The sequence below is a fragment of the Electrophorus electricus genome, chromosome 2, assembly GCF_013358815.1.
Source record: "Electrophorus electricus isolate fEleEle1 chromosome 2, fEleEle1.pri, whole genome shotgun sequence".
In the NCBI taxonomy this organism is placed as follows: Eukaryota; Metazoa; Chordata; class Actinopteri; order Gymnotiformes; family Gymnotidae; genus Electrophorus; species Electrophorus electricus.
This window is the reverse complement of record NC_049536.1, coordinates 26,359,626-26,382,052: the sequence shown is the minus strand read 5'-3', so window position 1 is coordinate 26,382,052 and position 22,427 is coordinate 26,359,626. Positions and strand designations below refer to the sequence as shown.

Sequence of the window (22,427 nt, the reverse complement as noted above, 5' to 3'; positions counted from 1 at the left end):
CCAATAAGTGACCTTGGGCAAGAGATCGGAATATTCCCACAAACTGGACTAATAATAGAGTGATCACCAAACCCAGTGTGATGCGTGGGACTTATATGTATGTATATACTTATATTGTGCTTGGGTTATATGCACAATATACGAAAAACCTCATGTAGCTTAAACAACACGAAGTAGGACAGACCCAGAGCAACAAAAAACGAGCTGTTCATGAAGCATTTTTGCATGCTGAATTCAAATGTGTTTTCAGAATTTCTCTATCAACCATGAGTGTTTTTGCTCTATTGTATTTGCATCTACGTGTCTGACATTTAGCAGACTTGATCTACTAAAGTGCGTTTAGCTGTCTACTTATACAAATAGTTTACAACCGATTACACTCACATATCGTTATGTATAGTAGACCTGTGGAAAATCTGTCTGCTCTGTCTGCAGACTGTTACTGGACCCTGAAGAGGGTCATTAAGACTGTACATATTTTAAGTGTAATAACAGCCTTATTTATGAATAAGTAACATATGTACTGTATAATTCATTTAAAAACCACGCCTGAGAGAAACATCAGCATAAAAAAGAACTGTGAGGTCCCTGGGACACACCCACACACCCACACACCCACACCCACACACCCACACCCACACCCACACACACCCACACACACCCACACTCACACACCCACACCCACACCCACACACACACACCCACACCCACACCCACACACACACACCCACCCACACACCCACACACACCCACACACACACACACACACACACACACACACACACACTGCTGCCCGGTGTTATTAAATAAATTCCAATGAAGTAACAGATACTTTCTTACTTTTGCTTAAGTAATAATTTAAATGACTACGTTTACTTCTACTTCAGTAATTATTATTTAAGCACACATTATTTAACACACACATATAAACAGGCACACACTAATTTAGCTCTACTGAGCACAGGGGCAGCCATTACTCCAAGCTCTCCAGATACACACACCACATCCGTTCCTCGAAAAACTTTTACACACTCTGGCACGGAACGCCTCAGGCCAAGATCAGCTTCAGGCCAACATCAACACGTGTAATACACGTATACACGTCTAATGAAACAGGCTGTCGAATTTTGCGCAAATCAAGTGCAGAGAAGAAGAGAGCTCACCCCTGGTGCAGGTTGCAGGACTCCACGCAGGTGCGCCCCCTGGTGAAGAACCGGCAGTACAGGCACTGGTCAGGCCCTGGTCCCCAGCAGCCGGCGTCCGAGCACAGCCGATCGCAGATCATCCTCTCCAGGACTGGCGAAACACAGAGCATGAAACCGTTAGGCATGGCAATCCAACGGCAGAAGGCATTCTTACAGCGCATCCCTGCGTGATGAGCAGAGCCGGCGACGCCGTTGCGTCATCTCGCCGTGCGGAAGCGCGAGGCCCAGGAAGAGGAGGGCGCGCGCCGTAAACGGCTCTCCGTAGCCGTGGTAACTCAATCCCGTGACGCTGAGAACGGCTGAGTTGACGCCGCTCTCCGGGGGGAGCGCGCCTTCTTCCCGCAGCGTCCAGCCGAGGGCTTTTCACTCAGGGCCGGCGCATCCGATGGGCTGGAAGTTCTCTGAGGCAGGTGGGGGAGTTGTTCCTGATCCAACCTTGAGGTGTCGGCAGGAATTAGGAGGGAAGGCGCCGTCGTTTGTCATAATTTGACTGAGCTCGGTCTGCGCCATCTGGGTTGGTTAATCCCTCTGCAGTCACACTTATTTACTCCTGTAGAAAGCTCACTGATATGGCCTGTTATGTCTGAATGGGAAATGCTGATGTGTGTGTGTGTGTGTGTGTGTGTGTGTGTGTGTGTGTGAGAGAGAGACGGAGACAGAGAGAGTGTTAGGAGCCAGGTCTAGATGGAGGCCCCACTGTGGAAAACAACATAGCAGCTATAAGAGTATGTTAAAAATACTGCTGATATACACACACACATACACACACACACACACACACACACACACACACACACACACACACACACACACACACACACACACACACTCCAATCATACACCTGGAAACTTCTGTAAAAAAAAGTACCCAAGGAGACAATGAGAAAATAATGACTTTGGTATGTTTTAGTTGAAAATACGGATGAATGGTCATCGCTGTAAACACTCACACACACACACACACACACACACACACACACACAAACACAGATGAATGGTCGTCTCTGTAAACACACACACACACACACACACACACACAGATGAATGGTTGTCTCTGTAAACACACACAAACACACACACACACACACACACAGATGAATGGTCGTCTCTGTAAACACACACACACAGATGAATGGTCATCTCTGTAAACATACACACTCACACACACACACACACACAGATGAGTGGTCATCTCTGTAAACACACACACTCACACACACACACACACACACACACACACACAGATGAGTGGTCATCTCTGTAAACACACACACTCGTAAACACACACACACACACACACACACACACAGATGAATGGTTGTCTCTGTAAACACACATACACACACACAGATGAATGGTCGCCTCTGTAAACACACACATACACACACACACACAGATGAATGGTCATCTTTGTAAACACACACACACACACACAGATGAATGGTCATCTCTGTAAACATACACACACACACACACACACACAGACCGATGAATGGTCATTGCTGTAAACACACACACACACACACAGATGAATGGTCGTTTCTGTAAACACACACACACACATACACACACACACACACAGATGAATGGTCGTCTCTGTAAACACACACACACACACACAGATGAATGGTCGTCTCTGTAAACACACACACACACACACACAGATGAATGGTCGTCTCTGTAAACACACACACACACACACAGATGAATGGTCGTCTCTGTAAACACACACACACACACAGGTGAATGGTCATCTCTGTAAACACACACACACACACAGATGAATGGTCATCTCTGTAAACACACACACAAACACACATACAGATGAATGGTCATCTCTGTAAACCCACACACACACACAGATGAATGGTCATCTCTGTAAACACACACACACAAACACACACACACACACACAGATGAATGGTCGTCTCTGTAAACACACACACACACCCACACACACACAGATGAATGGTCGTCTCTGTAAACACACACACACACACACACACACACACACACACACACACACAGATGAATGGTCGTCTCTGTAAACACACACACACACCCACACACACACAGATGAATGGTCGTCTCTGCAAACACACACACACTCACACACACACACACAGATAAATGGTCATGTCTGTAAACACACACACACAAACACACACACACACACACACACACAGATGAATGATCGTCTCTGTAAACACACACACGCGCACACACAGATGAATGGTTGTCTCTGTAAACACACACACACAGATGAATGGTCATCTTTGTAAACACACACACACACACAGATGAATGGTCATTTCTGTAAACACACACACACACACACACACACAGATGAATGATCGTCTCTGTAAACACACACACACACACACACACACACACAGATGAATGGTCGCCTCTGTAAACACACACACACACAGATGAATGGTCGTCTCTGTAAACACACACACACACACAGATGAATGGTCGTCTCTGTAAACACACACACACACACGAATGGTCTCTGAGGAGTTTGCTCAAGTGATTAGTTCTCTTTTCTCCCAAGCACTCCTATTCTTATATTTGGTTAGCAAACAGGGCACCTCAATAAACCTCAGCACAGCAGCCATCCATGCCCATCAGCCACAGGGCCACTCTGGAGCATTACCGAGGGATTTCCACCAACATGGCAGCACCTGTCTTCTGGAACTTCAGCTGGCAGGCGGTCAGGACAGAGGATGCTGTGGTGGGTGTGGCCCAGTTCTGTAGCCCGACCCGCCTACCACACCACACCCCAGGTAGGGGCTCCTAGAACCCCCAGGAAGCAGGCTCGGCCCCCGACACTCAGCCAAGAAGGAAAGGCGAAAAAACAAAAGAAGCTGATTTGTGGAGGAGTGGATGATGTTGTAATTTGGGGCCCTGTAGGTAACCAAGCTGGCTGAAGTCTGACGGGTGGAGAGTTGGGGTTGCAGGAGGTGCAGCTGGTGTAGCAACACTGCATGGCAGGCAGATCAAAGATGGCAACATCAAAGTCCTGGCTACGGCGGGAAACCTGCTGTTCGGGTAGCTTATGCATCCCGAAGTCGGCGCGGGTCAGAGTCTAGGGATCTGCGGAGACGCCGGAGGGGAGAGTGCGTCTCCGTGGCGCTGCAGCCCAGAGAATCTAACGATCATCTTTGCATCATAACATGCCGCAAGATGAAAGGAAAAGAAGAGAGAAATGGGGGAAAAAAATCTTTTCAAAAAGTCATAACTGTCATTCAGCTATGAGATGAGGAGCGCTCACGAATTCTGTCAGGTGATTACAGCCTCCGCCAGAGAAGAGGAGCATGTGTGAACTCTCTCACCAGAGAAGAGGCGCGCGTGTGAACTCTCACCAGAGAAGAGGAGCGCGTCTGAACTCTCTCACCAGAGAAGAGGAGTGCGTGTGAACTCTCTCACCAGAGAAGAGGAGCGCGTGTGAACTCTCTCACCAGAGAAGAGGAGCGCGTGTGAACTCTCACCAGAGAAGAGGAGCACGTGTGAACTCTCTCACCAGAGGAGTGCGTGTGAACTCTCACCAGAGAAGAGGAGAACGTGTCAACTCTCTCACCATAGAAGAGGAGCACGTGTGAACTCTCTCACCAGAGAAAAGGAGCACGTGTGAACTCTCTCACCAGAGCAGAGGAGCACGTGTGAACTCTCTAGTGATTACAGCCTCCACCAGAGACCTCAGAAATGTCAAACGCTGTTCCAGGTGGTCCCTGCAATTAATTTCGCTCCATAGTTCAGAGAATGACTCGACATTTTCAGGGAGCGGCTAATTGGAACAGGCGCCCGGGTTTTTCTATGCTCTTAGCTCGAGGCTACGTTTCACTGTTTCAAGTTTAGCACTTTAGCGAAGCTCGCCGCGTGTCCAGCTACCGGCCGGCTCGGCCGGGGACGAGGCCGCTGTCCGATAACGGCACCCCCCCGCAGGCGGATGGGTGACCTCGTGGCCTCCTCACTGCCTGGCCTTCTGGGTTGTTGGGGGTGCTCCAGCTCTGGCTAGGCCCAGCCGTTGCACTGGTCCAGGTTGAGTGTGTAGAGAAGATTGCCTGTGTGTGTGTGTGTGTGTGTGTGTGTGTGTGGTGTGTGTGTGTGTGCGCGCGTGGCAACTCACTGCATTCCTTGGGCTCTCGGTTGTTGCGGATCAGGGCTTTCTGGGCGGGGATGCGGAACAGGCTGGTCCAGTTGATGGTGTTGTAGTAGCACAGCTGAGTGTTGTTGGACACATAGACGTTCCCAGCGCTGATCTCGCGCAGGGACTGCAGCTGCAGAGATGAAAGGCCCTGCTGCTTCAGGACCAGCAGGGAGATACCACTGCGGTGGGGGCATAAGAAACAGGTGAGAAATGAGAAATGGGCAGATACCAAGAGAAAGACAAAGTGATTAAAGAATAGAAAGGAAAGCGTGAACAGAAAAGCCCATGAAGTGATGGATGATTGACAGGTAAGTGGTCTGAATCTGCCCCTCAGGGTAGCTAGCATTGCTCCTCGTCCAGCGTTGAGGAGCACTGCCTTTAGATGTTCTAATATCACGTTTTGCACGCTGGTGAAGCTGAAGGAGGTTTTAATCACAGGCAGGCGTGCTGAATAGCACATCAAAGGGGCTTTGAGACAGAGCAGAGCATCAACACAGCTCTGCGCATACACCCATCCACCCAGTGCTTGCTTGCTTGCTTGCTTGCTCTCTCTCTCTCTCTCTCTCAGAACACCAGTGGTGTTATGCATTCCTCTTCTGTATCATGTGACAGTCAATAATTGCTACGATGGTAGAACTGAGTGAATGACCCACGGGCCTGTTTAAGCAGACACCCTGTCTGTAGCACTCTCTCTCTCTCTCTCTCTCTCTCTCTCTCTCATTTTTTGCTTCTCGCTCGTTTTCTCTCTCTCATTGTCTTTGTTTTTGTTTTTTTAGCATTTGGCCTTTCACAGACAGAGCAGCAGGAATGTCAACACAGCAGAGCTCAGCTCCCAATATCCTGTTAGAAATGAGGGCATCCACACCTATGACCCCAAACTACTACTGAAGACTGGCATCTCCTGAACGCAAAGCCTCTCTCCCTGCTCTGACCAGGATGGCAGCCTGCAAGGTCATCCTATTCCTCCTTATCATAGGTCAAAAGGTCGCCTGCTCCCCTGATCCTGGGTCAAAAGGCCCCCGGGTCGTTTTATCTCTGCAGAACTTCAGCCGCAGAGTTAGAGGCTGACGGAGCACGGTCACACTAATGCAAGCCATGCCTAAATATTATCAGGCAGTAGAAGCAACAGTCAGTGAGACAAGGAAAACATCACAGATCATGATTGCAGACAGACAGAACACAAAGAGAGGGAGACCAAGAGAGACACAGGGAGGGTTGGACAGAGAGACACACAGAGACGGTTAGACAGAGGGAGTCAGGCAGGGTTAGACAGAGAGACACACAGAGAGGGTTAGACAGAGGGAGTCAGGGAGGGTTAGACAGAGAGACACACAGAGAGGGTTAGACAGAGGGAGTCAGGGAGGGTTAGACAGAGACACACAGAGAGGGTTAGACAGAGAGACAGAGAGGGTTAGACAGAGAGACAGGGAGGGTTAGACAGAGAGTCAGGGAGGGTTAGACAGAGAGACACACAGAGAGGGTTAGACAGAGGGAGTCAGGGAGGGTTAGACAGAGACACACAGAGAGGGTTAGACAGAGAGACAGAGAGGGTTAGACAGAGAGACAGGGAGGGTTAGACAGAGAGACAGGGAGGGTTAGACAGAGAGAGACACAGGGAGGGTTAGACAGAGGGAGTCAGGGAGGGTTAGACAGAGACACACAGAGAGGGTTAGACAGAGAGACAGAGAGGGTTAGACAGAGAGACAGAGAGGGTTAGACAGAGAGAGACAGGGAGGGTTGGACAGAGAGAGACAGGGAGGGCTGGACAGAGAGACAGAGAGGGTTAGACAGAGAGAGACACAGGGAGGGTTAGAGAGACACAGGGAGGATTAGAGAGACACAGGGAGTGTTAGAGAGAGAGAGACACATGGAGGTTTAGACAGGGAGAGAGACACGGAGGCAGACAAACAGAACGATAGTGACAGAGAGAGAACTCAGCTGTAGATGGAGTGTCAGCGACAGAGAGAGAAAAGGAGAGAGAGAGAAAGAGAGAGAGAGAGAGGGACTGTGGGAGGGAGAGAGAGAAAGAGAGGGAGAGGGGGGGAGGGAGAGAGAGAGAGAGAGAGGGGGAGGGAGGTAGAGAGAGAGAGAGAGAGAGAGAGGGAGGGAGAGAGAGAGAGAGAGAGACCTCATCTGTAGATGGAGTGATGAATTTAAAAATTTTTTTTACAGTCTAACAGAGATCGTATTTCCCCTTCAGTAAAACCTCCACAAATAAAGCGTGGCGAAGAGTCAGCACGCATTTTGGCATAAAAAAGAATCAGAGAAATATGTAACTCCAGTTAAGAGAGGTAAGGTACATATTTGGCTATGTATTGATAATAATATTATGAACAGTGAAAATAATATCTAGGAAATGTCTGGAAAATGTATGTTGAATCATTATGTAAAAATCCAGAAGGTAACGGTTTCACCCTTGCACAGAAACACCTAAACTAGAGAAATGAGAAGAATCAGTGAAGATCAAACAAACCCAATGAGAAAATAGCCCAACTCAACCCTCGACACTCAACTCGCTACACTCAACCCTCGACACTCAACCCGCTACACTCAACCCTCGACACTCAACCCGCGACACTCAACCCTCGACACTCAACCTGCTACACTCAACCTGCTACATTCAGCCCACTACACAACCCACAACACTCAACTTGTTACACTCAACCCTCGACACTCAACTCTCTAGAGTGAAAGAAATTGAAGACAATAACAAAGCTAATTATATCCTGCACTAGAAAAATTTAATTATATATGAGAATAAATCAAAAATATTATGAACTGCTTAATCTGAATTTGAAATACAAATTACCTCATCAAAATTAAAGACAACAAATAACAGCAGACCTTGTCTAAATCCAGAATCTGGCCACTGAAACAGGAAGGCACAGACAAACCAGCTGGACAGAAAGGACAGAATTTACACTCACTGCCTGTCAGGAGAGACTGAAACTGGGAGTCACTTCGCTCCTTCATGTCCAAATCACAAACCCATCAGAGAATGAAATCCTTTCTGCAGAGAATTATTAACAAACCCCCCACCTTCCCCACACTGACTGATAAAGAAAAACTGAAACTATTACTGGGGGAAAACACAGAAAGTGTATTTTTAGCAGGGCAATATATACAAAACTGCTAGAAAATCTGAGAAAACACTAAAAAAGAGTCACAATTAGTCACAATTAATTCAACTGTTTGTTATCGTTATTGTTTACGTCACTGCATTCCATTTTGGTTCAGACATTGATGTCTGATGTTCTACAATTTTTGTTGGTGTTGTTATTTTATTTTATTTTATTTATTCATTTTCTATCTTCCATAAAAACTCAATTTGTATATTAATAATACATCTACATATGGAGTGACTCAAAGTGAGAGAGAGAGACCTTGTCTGTAGAGTGATGAAGAAAGAGAGAAAGAGAGAGATCTCATCTGTAGATGGAGTGACAGAGAGAAAGAGAGAGAGAAATAGAGAGACCATCAGCAGATGGAGTGACAGAGAGAGACCTCATCAGAAGATGGAATGTTGTAGAGAGAGAGAGAGAGAGACCTCATCTGTAGATGGAGTGATGGGGAGTGAAAGAGAGAGAGAGAGAGAGAGAGAGAGAGAGAGAGAGAGAGAGAGAGAGAGACATCATCGGTAGATGGAGTGATGGAGAGTACCTGTAGAGAGACCGGCCACCGATGGTTGCCAAGCTGGAGAACACACTCAGGTCTGTCATGTTTTCTGGCCATGACTGAATGTTCAGGTATCCTGAAAAAGAGACATGAATGTTGATGAGGGGTCCAAGCACTTGTCTTCAAGAGAAGCCCCCGCATGCAGCTTAAATGACAAACACCAACCGACAGCACGTGTGTCTCCATTTTAATATCTACTACGACGAAGAATCCAAATTTTGTTGATAAGTGCGACATTATAGCAGGGCACATTGTATCCCTGATCAGAGACTTATGCAGGTCAAGCAATTTACAAACACACTGGTGGTGCAATTAAAATAGAAAAATAATGACCAATAACCGTTTAAAGAGAGACTGAGGCTTCTGCTATGAGCTCACCTGTGCAGTTACATTTTTTATGCGTTTTGGTAACCTTCCCAATTTTCTGGTACTTGCCCCTGTTTTTTAAAGTGGGATGGCAGAATGAAAATATAATGCTCTCGACACAGACCACTGAGATATTTAAATAATTGATCTGACTGTTGAATATTTAATAGAATAAGAATGGAGTGGTGGCTAAAAGAACAAACAGGATGGAGAGATGAGATGACATAAGGGAGGGAGGGAGGGAGGGAGGGAGGAGAGAGTGAAAACAAAAGAGAAAGAGGGAGGCAAAAAAGAGTGAACACACCATCAGGGCATGAGACACAGCCTACTCAGACACGTCGTAGTACTAATGGAGAAGGCGACAATGAGGAGAAATTCAGTTACACAGTCACTGTTTCACTCAAACCCACATGGAGTGTGTATGTCCGTGCGGTGAGTGTGTATGACCGTGCGGTGAGTGTGTATGACCGTGCGGTGAGTGTGTATGACCGTGCGGTGAGTGTGTATGTGCGGTGAGTGTGTATGACCGTGCGGTGAGTGTGTATGACCGTGCGGTGAGTGTGTATGTCTGTGCGGTGAGTGTGTATGACCGTGCGGTGAGTGTGTATGACCGTGCGGTGAGTGTGTATGACCGTGCGGTGAGTGTGTATGACCGTGCGGTGAGTGTGTATGTGCGGTGAGTGTGTATGACCGTGCGGTGAGTGTGTATGACCGTGCGGTGAGTGTGTATGTGCGGTGAGTGTGTATGACCGTGTGGTGAGTGTGTATGACCGTGTGCTGAGTGTGTATGACCGTGCGGTGAGTGTGTATGACCGTGCGGTGAGTGTGTATGACCGTGTGCTGAGTGTGTATGACCGTGCGGTGAGTGTGTATGACCGTGTGCTGAGTGTGTATGTGCGGTGAGTGTGTATGACCGTGCGGTGAGTGTGTATGACCGTGTGCTGAGTGTGTATGACCGTGCGGTGAGTGTGTATGACCGTGTGCTGAGTGTGTATGTGCGGTGAGTGTGTATGACCGTGTGCTGAGTGTGTATATGCGGTGAGTGTGTATGACCGTGCGGTGAGTGTGTATGTGCGGTGAGTGTGTATGACCGTGCGGTGAGTGTGTATGACCGTGCGGTGAGTGTGTATGACCGTGCGGTGAGTGTGTATGTGCGGTGAGTGTGTATGACCGTGTGGTGAGTGTGTATGACCGTGCGGTGAGTGTGTATGACCGTGCGGTGAGTGTGTATGACCATGTGCTGAGTGTGTATGACCGTGTGCTGAGTGTGTATGACCGTGTGCTGAGTGTGTATGTGTGGTGAGTGTGTATGACTGTGTGCTGAGTGTGTATGACCGTGCGGTGAGTGTGTATGACCGTGTGCTGAGTGTGTATGACCGTGTGCTGAGTGTGTATGACCGTGTGCTGAGTGTGTATGTGCGGTGAGTGTGTATGACCGTGTGCTGAGTGTGTATGTGTGGTGAGTGTGTATGACCGTGTGGTGAGTGTGTATGACTGTGTGGTGAGTGTGTATGACCGTGTGGTGAGTGTGTATGTCTGTGTGGTGAGTGTGTGTGTCCAGTAAGTGTGTATGTCCGTGTGGTGAGTGTGTATGTGCGGTGAGTGTGTATGACCGTGCGGTGAGTGTGTATGACTGTGTGGTGAGTGTGTATGTCCATGTGGTGAGTGTGTATGTCTGTGTGGTGAGTGTGTGTGTCCAGTAAGTGTGTATGTCCATGTGCTGAGTGTGTATGACTGTGTGCTGAGTGTGTATGACCGTGCGGTGAGTGTGTATGACCGTGTGCTGAGTGTGTATGACCGTGTGCTGAGTGTGTATGACCGTGTGCTGAGTGTGTATGTGTGCTGAGTGTGTATGACCGTGTGGTGAGTGTGTATGTCTGTGTGGTGAGTGTGTGTGTCCAGTAAGTGTGTATGTCCGTGTGGTGAGTGTGTATGTGCGGTGAGTGTGTATGACCGTGTGGTGAGTGTGTATGACTGTGTGGTGAGTGTGTATGACCGTGTGGTGAGTGTGTATGTCTGTGTGGTGAGTGTGTGTGTCCAGTAAGTGTGTATGTCCATGTGGTGAGTGTGTATGTGTGGTGAGTGTGTATGTCCAGTAAGTGTGTATGTCCATGTGGTGAGTGTGTATGTGTGGTGAGTGTGTATGACCGTGTGCTGAGTGTGTATGTGTGGTGAGTGTGTATGACCGTGCGGTGAGTGTGTATGACCGTGTGCTGAGTGTGTATGACCGTGTGCTGAGTGTGTATGACCGTGTGCTGAGTGTGTATGACCGTGTGCTGAGTGTGTATGACCGTGTGCTGAGTGTGTATGTGTGGTGAGTGTGTATGACCGTGTGGTGAGTGTGTATGACCGTGCGGTGAGTGTGTATGACTGTGTGGTGAGTGTGTATGTCCATGTGGTGAGTGTGTATGTCTGTGTGGTGAGTGTGTGTGTCCAGTAAGTGTGTATGTCCGTGTGCTGAGTGTGTATGTGTGGTGAGTGTGTATGACCGTGTGGTGAGTGTGTATGACTGTGTGGTGAGTGTGTATGTCCATGTGGTGAGTGTGTATGTGTGGTGAGTGTGTATGACCGTGCGGTGAGTGTGTATGACTGTGTGGTGAGTGTGTATGTCCATGTGGTGAGTGTGTATGTGTGGTGAGTGTGTATGACCGTGTGGTGAGTGTGTATGACTGTGTGGTGAGTGTGTATGACTGTGTGGTGAGTGTGTGTGTCCAGTAAGTGTGTATGTCCGTGTGGTGAGTGTGTATGTCCGTGTGGTGAGTGTGTAGAATCTACATCATAAAGAATCAACAGTCCGATTCAAATACCAGAAGAGCAAACACAAACAATCCAGGCAGAATATCCAACAAAGGGGCAGAAATACAATATGGGAAAAACAAAGTCAAGGTATGGTACACAGTAATCCAATCAAGAAACAACGCTCGGTATGCTTTCAGAAAACTTACGGCAATACTTCACAGTGAGGGGTAGTTCTCAAGAGTCTTATATACACTGATACTAATGATGTACAGGTGAGTTCAATACTCTGGTGATGCTGATCTGATTGGTGGAGATGTTGCCATGGAGAAGAACGGGTTGCTGGGTGTTGTAGTCTGCTAGGGGATCTGGCGTTATAACAGTACCCTCCCCCAAAGAGTCCGGAACGGCTGAGGCATGAGGATGGCCGCGATGACCTCTTGTCAGCACTGAGGAATCTGGCCTATTACAAGTTCCCTCCGTCAGGATGTGGTGGGGATGCCTGCGAGGACGAGGAGCAGGTCTTTCAGGGTTTCTAGAGTGAAAGTCCGATAGTAGACCGGGCTCCTCATCGCGAGGAACCCAGCTCTGCTCCTCAGGACTGAACCCTTCCCAGTCCATCAAGCATTGTACCGAACCTCCCCTCCTCCTGGAATCCAGAATGCGGTGTACTGCGTATATCGGAGTGCCATCATAGTTTATGGGTTGTGGAGGGGTATCCTCCAGGGAGACCTCATCCAAAGAACCTGAAACAACAGGCTTGAGGAGAGAGACATGGAAGGACCTTGAAACACAGAAATGTGCAGGTAAGTTCAATTGATAGCTCACCTCGTTAACCTGTTTACAGATCGTGAAGGGACCTATATACTTGGGACCCAGCTTTTGGCAGGAGCCTGGCTTGCGGAAATCCCGCGTGGAAAGCCAAACTCGGTCACCTGGTTGGTAGTTAGGGGTCACCCCTCTGTGTCTGTCAGCCATTTCTTTATAATGTCGTATTGCCTGCTCAATGCATTGGTGAGTCTCCTCCCACACCTTCTCACTACGTTGCATCCAATCATCCAACTCTGGGATATCAGCGGTTACAGGAGTCCATGGAGCCATAGGACGTTGATAGCCTAGAATACACTCAAGCGGGGTTAATCCCGAGCTAGTGAGTGAATTCTGCACCATCTCCGCCCAAGGTAAGAACTCGGACCAGTCCGAAGGATTGTTCATACAAAAACATCTCAGAAAATTCCTGAAAGTTCCTGATTTGAACGTTTGCACTGTCTGTTAGATTGCAGATGATACCTAGATGTGAGGCTAACGGTTACCCCAATGCGTTCCAGAAACGCTGACCAGACTCGAGATGTGAATTGTGGACCCCTATCTGATAATATGTCCTCGGGAATGCCAAATATGTGGAATACCTGGGTGAATAACATCTCAGCTGTCTGGAAGGCGTTGGGTAGGCCTGGGAAGGCAATGAATCTTACCCCTCTGGAAAATCTGTCCATGACCATAAGTACAGTAGTGTTTCCTTCAGAACATGGAAGATCTGTGATGAAATCCAGTGCGATGTAAGACCAAGGTCTTTCAGGCATGTGAAGCGGCAGGAGTTTTCCTGCAGCTCTGGCTGCAGGCGCAACAAGACGACACATGGCTCCCACTAGTACCAGTTAGCCAGGAGCTGACATGTACGTGTCTCCCCAGGATGACCTGTAGCGAGGGAGGAATGGGCCCAGGCTAGCCAGATTCAGGTACATAGGGTTTGTCACTCAGACATTCTATTGGGGTGACCATTCCTCGAGTGACCTGTTCTATTCCTTCATCAATCCCCCATCTGATGGACGTCAGGTGAATCCAGGTAGGTAATATGGTTTCCTTCTCCTCTGTTCTTTTCTCATTCTCCCTCTTGATGGACATGGGAAAGTGCATCTGCTTTAGCATTGCGATTTCCTGGACGATACATAATTTTTAAGTTAAACCTGGAAAAGAACAAGGACCAACGCGCTTGGCGGGGGTTCAGTTGTCTTGCCATATGCATATACTCTAGGTTCCTATGATCTGTGATTACTAGAAAAGGATGATTAGCCCCCTCTAGCCAATGTCTCTATTCCTCCAAGGCCAACTTTTATGGCCAACAGTTTGCGCTCTTCAATGCCATAATTTTGTTCTTCGGGAGATAATTTCCTTGAAAAATATGCTGTAGTTTCTCCCCGTTATGTCGTTGAGAAGAGACGGTTCCAATAGCAATGTTGGAAGCATCAGCTTCTGCTATAAATGGGATGGTAGGGTCCAGATGTCTCAGGATGGGAGGCGTCGTGAACGCCTCCTTTACTCTGTTGAAAGCACTCTCAGCCATTTGAGTTCAATTAAGATGTTTAGAAGATCCTTTGAGGAGAGCTGTGAGAGGAGCCGCTATACTACTGAAATTTCTGATGAAACGTTGATAAAAATTTGCGAAAGTACTGGCCAATGCAGGAGTCAGTACTGGCCAATGCAGGAGTCAGTACTGGCCAACGCAGGAGTCAGTACTGGCCAATGCAGGAGTCAGTACTGGCCAACGCAGGAGTCAGTACTGGCCAATGCAGGAGTCAGTACTGGCCAATGCAGGAGTCAGTACTGGCCAATGCAGGATAGCTTCTATTTTCTTGTCATGCATAGTCACTCCCCCATGACTTATTCATACCCCAGAAATGTGGTAGTGGTTGGATGAAATTCACATTTCTCCCCTTTCACATACAATCCATTATCCAGGAGAATTTTCAATACAGATCTAACATGTTGAATGTGTCTGAAGTTCTGGTGAGTAAATAAGGATATCATCTATATATGCGTTAACATACCTCGCTATGACTGCTCGAAGAACATCGCTCATGAAAGCCTGGAACACAGATGTTGAGACCGAATGGCGTCACCTTGTATTCATAGTGTCCTTTGGTGATGATGAAGGCAGTCTTCCTCTCAACTCCCTTCTTGATCCTCATAAGGTTATAAGCACTACGAAAGTCTAATTTCGTGAAGAATTTTGCCTCTCCTGCAAACCTGCTACACGTGCTACTACAGACATGATTGACCAATGAGACAACAGGCGTGTACTCTGAATCTGTCCGGATGGGAAAAGGTGTGGAAAAAACCTAAATCCTTTTCCAAGAGGGCCAGTGTTTAAAGTAGCACATGCACTTTGACAGTTCTCAGTACTTTTCATGCTGCACGGACTGAGTGAGGGAGCAGGGGAACCCAGACGTTACGTCTCACGGTACCATTCGGGACCAAGTCCGTTTTTCCACGCAGTATTCGGGTCCATGAATAGTGGCGCAACGAGCCAAAATTCTCAAATACTTCCACCTCTTTCCTCATACTAGGAAGTGTTCTTATTGGCCGGGAGAATGACCTTGATGAAGTTCTTGGCTCTGCCCAAGCCCAAAGATGGGACACTATGGCAGAAGAAATCGGTTTGGTTTTCTTTCTTAACAACTCTTCCTATTGGACTTACATGAGTCCCAGCAGCTCATTTGCATGTTCATAAATAGTCTAGAATTTGCATATAGCTCACAATTTACACTGATCCTTCTGCACTCACTTTTTACATGGAGTTTATCAATTTGATTTTTTCCATGCATTTGACTAACTTGCATATATCTTTTTGCTGAGAAAGTTCAAATTTGAGTGAACTTTAACATGCCTTCGAGTCAGTTCTTGGCTTCTGTCAGAGAGAAAAAGATAAAAAATTCCTGAATACTTTGAGATGTTGAATTTTGTTACAAAAAACCCTGGAATTCTAATTTCAGAAAATTTGTTTTAGCGACCGCAAATCTGCAGGGCGGTAGATCTCCAGGCCCGGGGGCAGGCATCCCTGTTTAAATGAAGCCCCGTCTGCGGGGACGAGAATGTGGTCACATGACTTCACCATCCCGCCACGTTCACGCTTCCGCTTTGCATATGCAGCATTTTTCTCCAAACAGGCCACGGAAAATATTCACAAAGGCGTGGAATTATAGCATTGCTCTTATGATGCTTAATAAACAACAACAACAACAACAAACAAATCTGTTCCTCCAGTCCCATCTGGGCAACAGTGAAATGACTCCTCCTGTCAGTCAAGCTATTGTCCTCCTTTATCACCGTCATGCTGGAAATCGTCACTGTAATGGTGCGTCACACCGACCCACGAGATCTTACCGTCCCGATCACTTTTAATCCCGTTTAAAAAAGTGTGATGCGTACAAGAAAAATAACACACCTAATCCTGGCCCTGTTTACACCTAAATACTTGGTAAACATAAGTGTGTCTCTTTAACTGAGCCTGGAAGTGTTCTGAGTGTGTTACTGGGACCCTGGGGGCTCGTGAAGGCAGATTACGGCGCTGTCTTCCTCTGTGATGTGTTGTTAGCATGGTGTCTGCTGACACTAATTGCCTTAATGACAAAATTGCAGCAATGGGAAGTCTCAATGTGTATATGCATGTGTGTGCATGTGTGTGTGTGTGTGTGTCTGCCTGTGTTTTTATCTGTTTACGTTATGCACAGAGGCGCGACTTCATCATCCTAATGGCACTAACGAGATCCCACTGAGAACCTGTCTGCTCTAGGCTAACAGCAGCACACACACACACACACACACACACACACAGATCTCAACATTACTACTCTAATATATCAGCATGGACAAGGTGTTGGGCTAAATGCGTGTGCAGAAGCTCTGTAATAAATCACACAAAACACAGAAAAATCCACCCATGAAAACTCAACACACGGAAAACCACTATGTGTTAGTCTATCTGTAACGCTACCTAGGAGAACCTGCCCAAGAAACACATTCAGGAAACCCCAGATGTGTGTAGTCTTTAGAACCTCTAATACATAGCACACGGCATGAATCAGCAAAGGTGTCTGTGCTAGCTTAGTAGCACAAGGTTAACAGACTCCAATAGTGAATGGAAAACGCCCGTACGCTGACATACGTAGGCGACCGGACCTGACCGGGCCGCTGACGCTCGCCTCACTGTCTGGGTGATCGCTGATCCCTAGCCCATGTGCCCGACCGAACCTGCGCCGTAATAACTCCGACTCCGAGATGAGCACGCATTAAAAGGGAAAGAGAGGAACTGGGGCTTTTTCCGCGAGACCCTCCGGGCCGCCACCTCAAAGTGCCGAATGTCAACAACCTCAAGCCAAGGTCGCGGAGCAGAAATGACACATCAGAGGAGAGGACACTGTTCTGTCAGTGAGCAAAGTTCTCGTGAGAGACGGGAGGACGTGCCTGCCTGCTTTCCCGGCTGTCGCCCGGCGGAGACCTGGGGGGCGAGACCGAGGGGGGAGGGGCCAGAGAAAGCCGTCTGCTGACCGACCTCAGCTGCTGTGTCTAAAGCTTCCATGCAACAGTGGGAATGATGAAGGGAGGTCAGCAGTGCCACGGGACTGGAGAGAGCGCGAGAGAGGGAGATAGAGCGGAGACTCTCTCTCCGTCTCCCGCTTCCTCAATCGCTACGTCTTTTTCCTCTTTTCCATCTCATGCAGTCTCCACCCATCCTCAGTCCAACAAGTCAAAGTTAGTCGCTACCGTTTTGTTATGTACATATAAATGAATGGTTCATTACATAAGGCTGAATATGCAGACCACATCGTTACAGTGCAACCCCTGTGTGAAGATCTGGGTGCGTCTTACCGGTGATCTCTCGAACGGTGCGGAAGACGTTGAGCTTCTCTGGGTCCAGGGCCTCGATGTGGTGGTACGCGTCCCTGGAAAAGACACGAAACGAGAGCTGTGAGCGCAGTCAACACAAAGCCTCCTTCGGTTCAGAGCACGACAAGAAAGCAGACGTGATTTAATCATCACTCTTGTGAGGTCACACGTGAAAGCGTGCATCAGGAGGCCTGGGGTAACGGGTTTTTTTTTTTTTAAAGTGAAGTCAGCATATGCGCGACGGACGCAGTTTGGGGCCAAGCCTTTGTTGTAGTTGCGCTCTTGGCCTCTAGGGGGCGCAAGATGTTTTTAGGATGTAAGAAAAGCAGAAACAGCAAGTGCCTGATAGGAAAGAATCTCCAGGTTATTTGTGGCCCTGTTCTCTCTCTGACTTATGTAAATACGTTAATGCGCTTCATACCTGCAGAGGACGTTTATCGTTATCGACTGTCATATGCTAACCTGTGCTAAGTGTTTGTCAACGCGAACTTTGTGCAGCTATGAGACTGCTAGCCTCGTTATCGATCTAATGTGACCGGCTGCTTTGTGTGTCCGTACAGAAGAGTTTATGTGTCTGAAGTTCTTATGACGTTCTTATGAAGTCATCTCTCTTTGTCTATGGCTTACGTTACTTACAAACGGCACCCAGTAGCAGGTCTTCCTCTGCCTACATCGTAAATATTGAGTCAGGTGACGATGGATTTTGTGTACATGTGAGTTTGTGTTATTTGGGAAAGTATCTGTTTGCCAGTGTAACAGGCTAGGCGTATAAGACGGTATCCCTGCTCCCTTCTTATTTCCAATAAAGTCTTCCATTATGTGTTTTGAAGTGTTTACACGTCACGTGGGCTCAGACTCTGATGTAGTGGGTCCAAAAATGGTTACAATTCCCTTTGTTGGCTGAGGCTAATTCTAGGTAGTGAAGCGTTAAGGGAAGAATGGGTCAGAGAGAGAGAGCGATAGAGAGAGAGAAGAAGCAAGAGAGACAAAGACAAAGAGAGTGAGAGAAAGTGTGTGTGTACAGTAAAGCCTGCCTGACTAACTGTCTCTTGGGAGACCGAGTGCTTGAGTCTCTCCATGTTAAAAGCAGCACAGCCACCCGAGGGGTCAGCTCCGGCTGGGAACGTGTCGGCACAGTTTTCCTGGCGCGCACACGCTCCGTCCCTGCGCCCGCTGCTTCCCCTGGGACACCCACTTCCCCTCCCAGCCAGGTGGCACCTGGCGTAAACGTGCGTGATAAGAGTCCGCGCACGTCGCTGGAGTGATGGCACCGCGTAGAGGCGGCGGGCAAGCAGACGTGGAGGTGACGCGGTGCTGAACTTTCCGCTGTAAACATCCATCCTTTACCGCTCTGTTCTATCTCCAACAGCCTGCCCCGGAGCGCTAACGACTCGGTGTGTTTTAATGGTGACAGAGCCGGAAGAGTGTATTCACAGCTAAGGTGATTTTAGTACGGATTAGTCACGCCACGGTGTTTTTCCAGCTTAGCGCTTGGTTGTCTAACGTGTTGCGTTGTAGGTCTAGAGGCACGACTGTTGTCTAAGCAGTGTTGGGATGCAGGATGGGGCGGAAGATGGTGCCGTGTGGGGAGCTGGTCCCTGGGGTCCGGCCCGCCTGTGCGGGACGGGGGGGCCTCACCCTTTGATTCCTGTGATAAGGAACACTAGGTTGCCGTTGATCTTGGTGCAGTTGATGAACCTGTCGATGTTGCTGGAGTCCACGGTCTGAGCAGACTGCAGACTGGCCGTGCCGATGCCGTCGCATGCTGCCAAACACACACACACACACACACACACACACACACGCAGACACGTCAGCAGAGATGCCCCAGCCCCCCGGGAAGCAGCAGTAGCCACATGCAGCGCCTTTAGGGCAACTTGGGCACAAAGGATTTAAGAACAGAAAAAACAAACAAAGCTATCTATACAAAGTTCCAGTCCTGAACGCCACGTATTCTCATTTACAAGTGGCATGAACCTGTGGGACTTCTCAGTGCCATATCCAGGAACGGCTACACGTTTATACCGGGCCGCTGATTCATTAGGGAAGCAGCTGGTATCTTTTACGAGCGTGGACGCCACGGAAGGCGACAGAATCCAATAAAGCATCCGGAAGCGTGTGCGGCGAAGATGGCGCGGTTCACGCTCTGCGGTGGGCATCCCAACACATGTCATGCTTTCCACAACATATTGCTCTTTAAGGCAAACAGATCTTCAGGGCTACAGCATTACCGCTCCTGGTTCCCGGGCCGGGCTGCGCTATTTTTTATCTCTGGTCAATGGAAGGGGGCTTGCAGACTTTTATGGTTGGCTGAAGAGATCTAACCATATTCCTTTGGGGCATATGGGCTATTACAATGAGTTTGGATGGTTAGGGGTACAAAGTTGAAGCTACCCACCTTTGGGGCACATTTTGGGCTGTTAGCATGACGTGGTACATTATCCTACATGCATGTCAGCCTATTCTTTGGGGGCTTGTTGTATATTATTAGCACGTGGCCGTGTAGAAAGCTATACGTGTATCAGAGTGACGCTCTGAGGCACGTTGCAGGTTAGTAGGAGCAGGGGCTATGCTGTAGAGGGCTGGCAGTGTGCGGGTGGGTACCTTTGGGGCAGATGTCCGTGCATGGTATACACATCTTTATCTTGTTCTCCTCCACTTCCATCTTGTTACTGGGGCACGCACGGACACATGAGCTGTGGTCCACCACGAAGTTATCTGCAGGACAAATACAGGAAGTGCAAATCACACACACACACACACACACATTTTGTAATGCGATGCGTTTTGTATCAAGCAGGAATATTAACAGTTAGTAAACAGTGCCATGTTTACATGTGTACATTACGTGTGTGTGTGTGTGTGTGTGTGTGTGTGTGTGTGTGTGTGTGTGTGTGTGTGGTATGCCATGACACCACGGAATGCTAAGATCAGAGAAAGATTTAGGAAGAGAGAAAGAGAAATACAGACAGGGATAAGAGACAAAAAATGAGAAAGAAACACAAAGAGAGAGAGAGAGAGAGAGAGAGAGAGAACACAAAAGCATGCTGACAAAGTACAGACTCAGTAAACACAGACTGGCCATCCAGACCATTTTTATTGGTATAGGACGCATATCTGCCAAAGAGCAGTGCTGCCCAATCAAAACTTGCTGATTAGAACGGCTCCGGCGCCTTCTGATAATACTTTGAAGGATTCTGGAATGTAAGTCTGTTAGAAAATCTGACCAATTAGATCGATGATTTTCAATAAGGGGGCGGGCCCATAGTTGTCTAACCCCTTCTCAGTGTTCTGAAGATGGCTACGCATATTCGTTATTCATAAAAAAAGAAGTTATTTTTATGCACATGCTAGTTCAGCTAGATAACTATGCTGACTGTGTACCTAATTGAAAAGGCTACCCATGTTCAAGGCTACCTTTCAATGAGAAACCCACAATAACAATTAAATCTTTGTCAGAAATGGAAAAGGTTATGTACGTACTTTCTGTAAGACAAACTCTGATAAGTATGACCGGCTAACAGCTAGCCCACAGCAGGTCAATATCCTGCAGCCTAGACCAGAACCTGACCGACGTCCTGTAACTTAGACCAAAACGTGGCCATTTCAGCAGCCTAGACCAGAATGTGGCAAACATCCTGCAGCTTAGACCAGAACGTGGCCGACATCCTGCAGCCTAGACCAGAACCTGACTGACATCCTGCAGCCTAGACCAGAACCTGACTGACATCCTGCAGCCTAGACCAGAACATGGCCAACGTCCTGCAGCCTAGACCAGAACCTGACCAACGTCCTGCAGCCTAGACCATACAGCCCTCATATATCCCACAGCCCTACTCTACTGTATAAAACCAGCCAAGTTTGGGAGTACATCAAAATTTAATAGCTGCTTGTTAGTGCAGACCAAACAGACTTCTTTTGGAATCTGGAAACAAAGCAGGGCCTCTGATGTATTCCTGTTAAAAACTTTAGTCCAATCATTATTAAATCATCTGAATAAAAATGTGAGGCTTTGATAAAACACACACACACACACACACACACACACACACACACACACACACACACACACACGCACCCATGTGTACATAGACAGATAAAGGTGTGTGGAAAAAAATTGGATTAGGGAACAGGGTTAACAGGTTTAACAAACCACTTTGCTGTGTTTAAACGTCTGTCAGTGTAAGTGCCATCGTCACCATGTCGAACGTGCCTGGATATCTCCGTGATGCTCTGTTCCAAAACCTTATACAAACATGTCTGTAAACACTCGTCTAAAAAGGAACGAGCATCTTTGTCACTTCTAACGTGATGAAACAAAAATGTGTTTGAAGAGTGTAGGAGCTCCCTCGGTACGGTACAAAAAGTCTCAGACAGGATCCGTCCCGCCATCCAGTAACAAAGGATGTACCGAGACATGGAAGTGTCCTTGTCGCCATGGCGTTCTGAGGCAGGAGGAGGTGTCTGTATTGTTGAGAGGGACAGTGTGGACAAACCCACCAAACACTCACACAAAGAGGAGCACACATAACCTACATACGTGTGTGTGTGTGTGTGTGTGTGTATACATGTGTGTGTGTGTACATGCATGTGTGCGTGTGTGTATGTGTATGTGTGTGTGTGTA

The 22,427-nt window shown here is 47.8% G+C and overlaps 1 protein-coding gene across 2 annotated transcripts in view; it reads right to left on the bottom strand.

Moving 5' to 3' along the window:
• LOC113581338 (receptor tyrosine-protein kinase erbB-4-like) overlaps positions 1-22,427 on the bottom strand; it is a 237,036-nt gene that overhangs the window by 55,646 nt on the left and 158,963 nt on the right. For both annotated transcript variants that reach the window (XM_035520983.1, XM_035520991.1), the window contains exons 8-13: positions 20,407-20,520; positions 19,441-19,567; positions 17,785-17,858; positions 9,019-9,109; positions 5,338-5,537; positions 1,164-1,296 (exon numbers count right to left, since the gene is read on the bottom strand). In XM_035520983.1, coding sequence (XP_035376876.1) covers positions 1,164-1,296; positions 5,338-5,537; positions 9,019-9,109; positions 17,785-17,858; positions 19,441-19,567; positions 20,407-20,520 — 739 coding nt within the window. The remainder of the gene's footprint in view (positions 1-1,163; positions 1,297-5,337; positions 5,538-9,018; positions 9,110-17,784; positions 17,859-19,440; positions 19,568-20,406; positions 20,521-22,427) is intronic.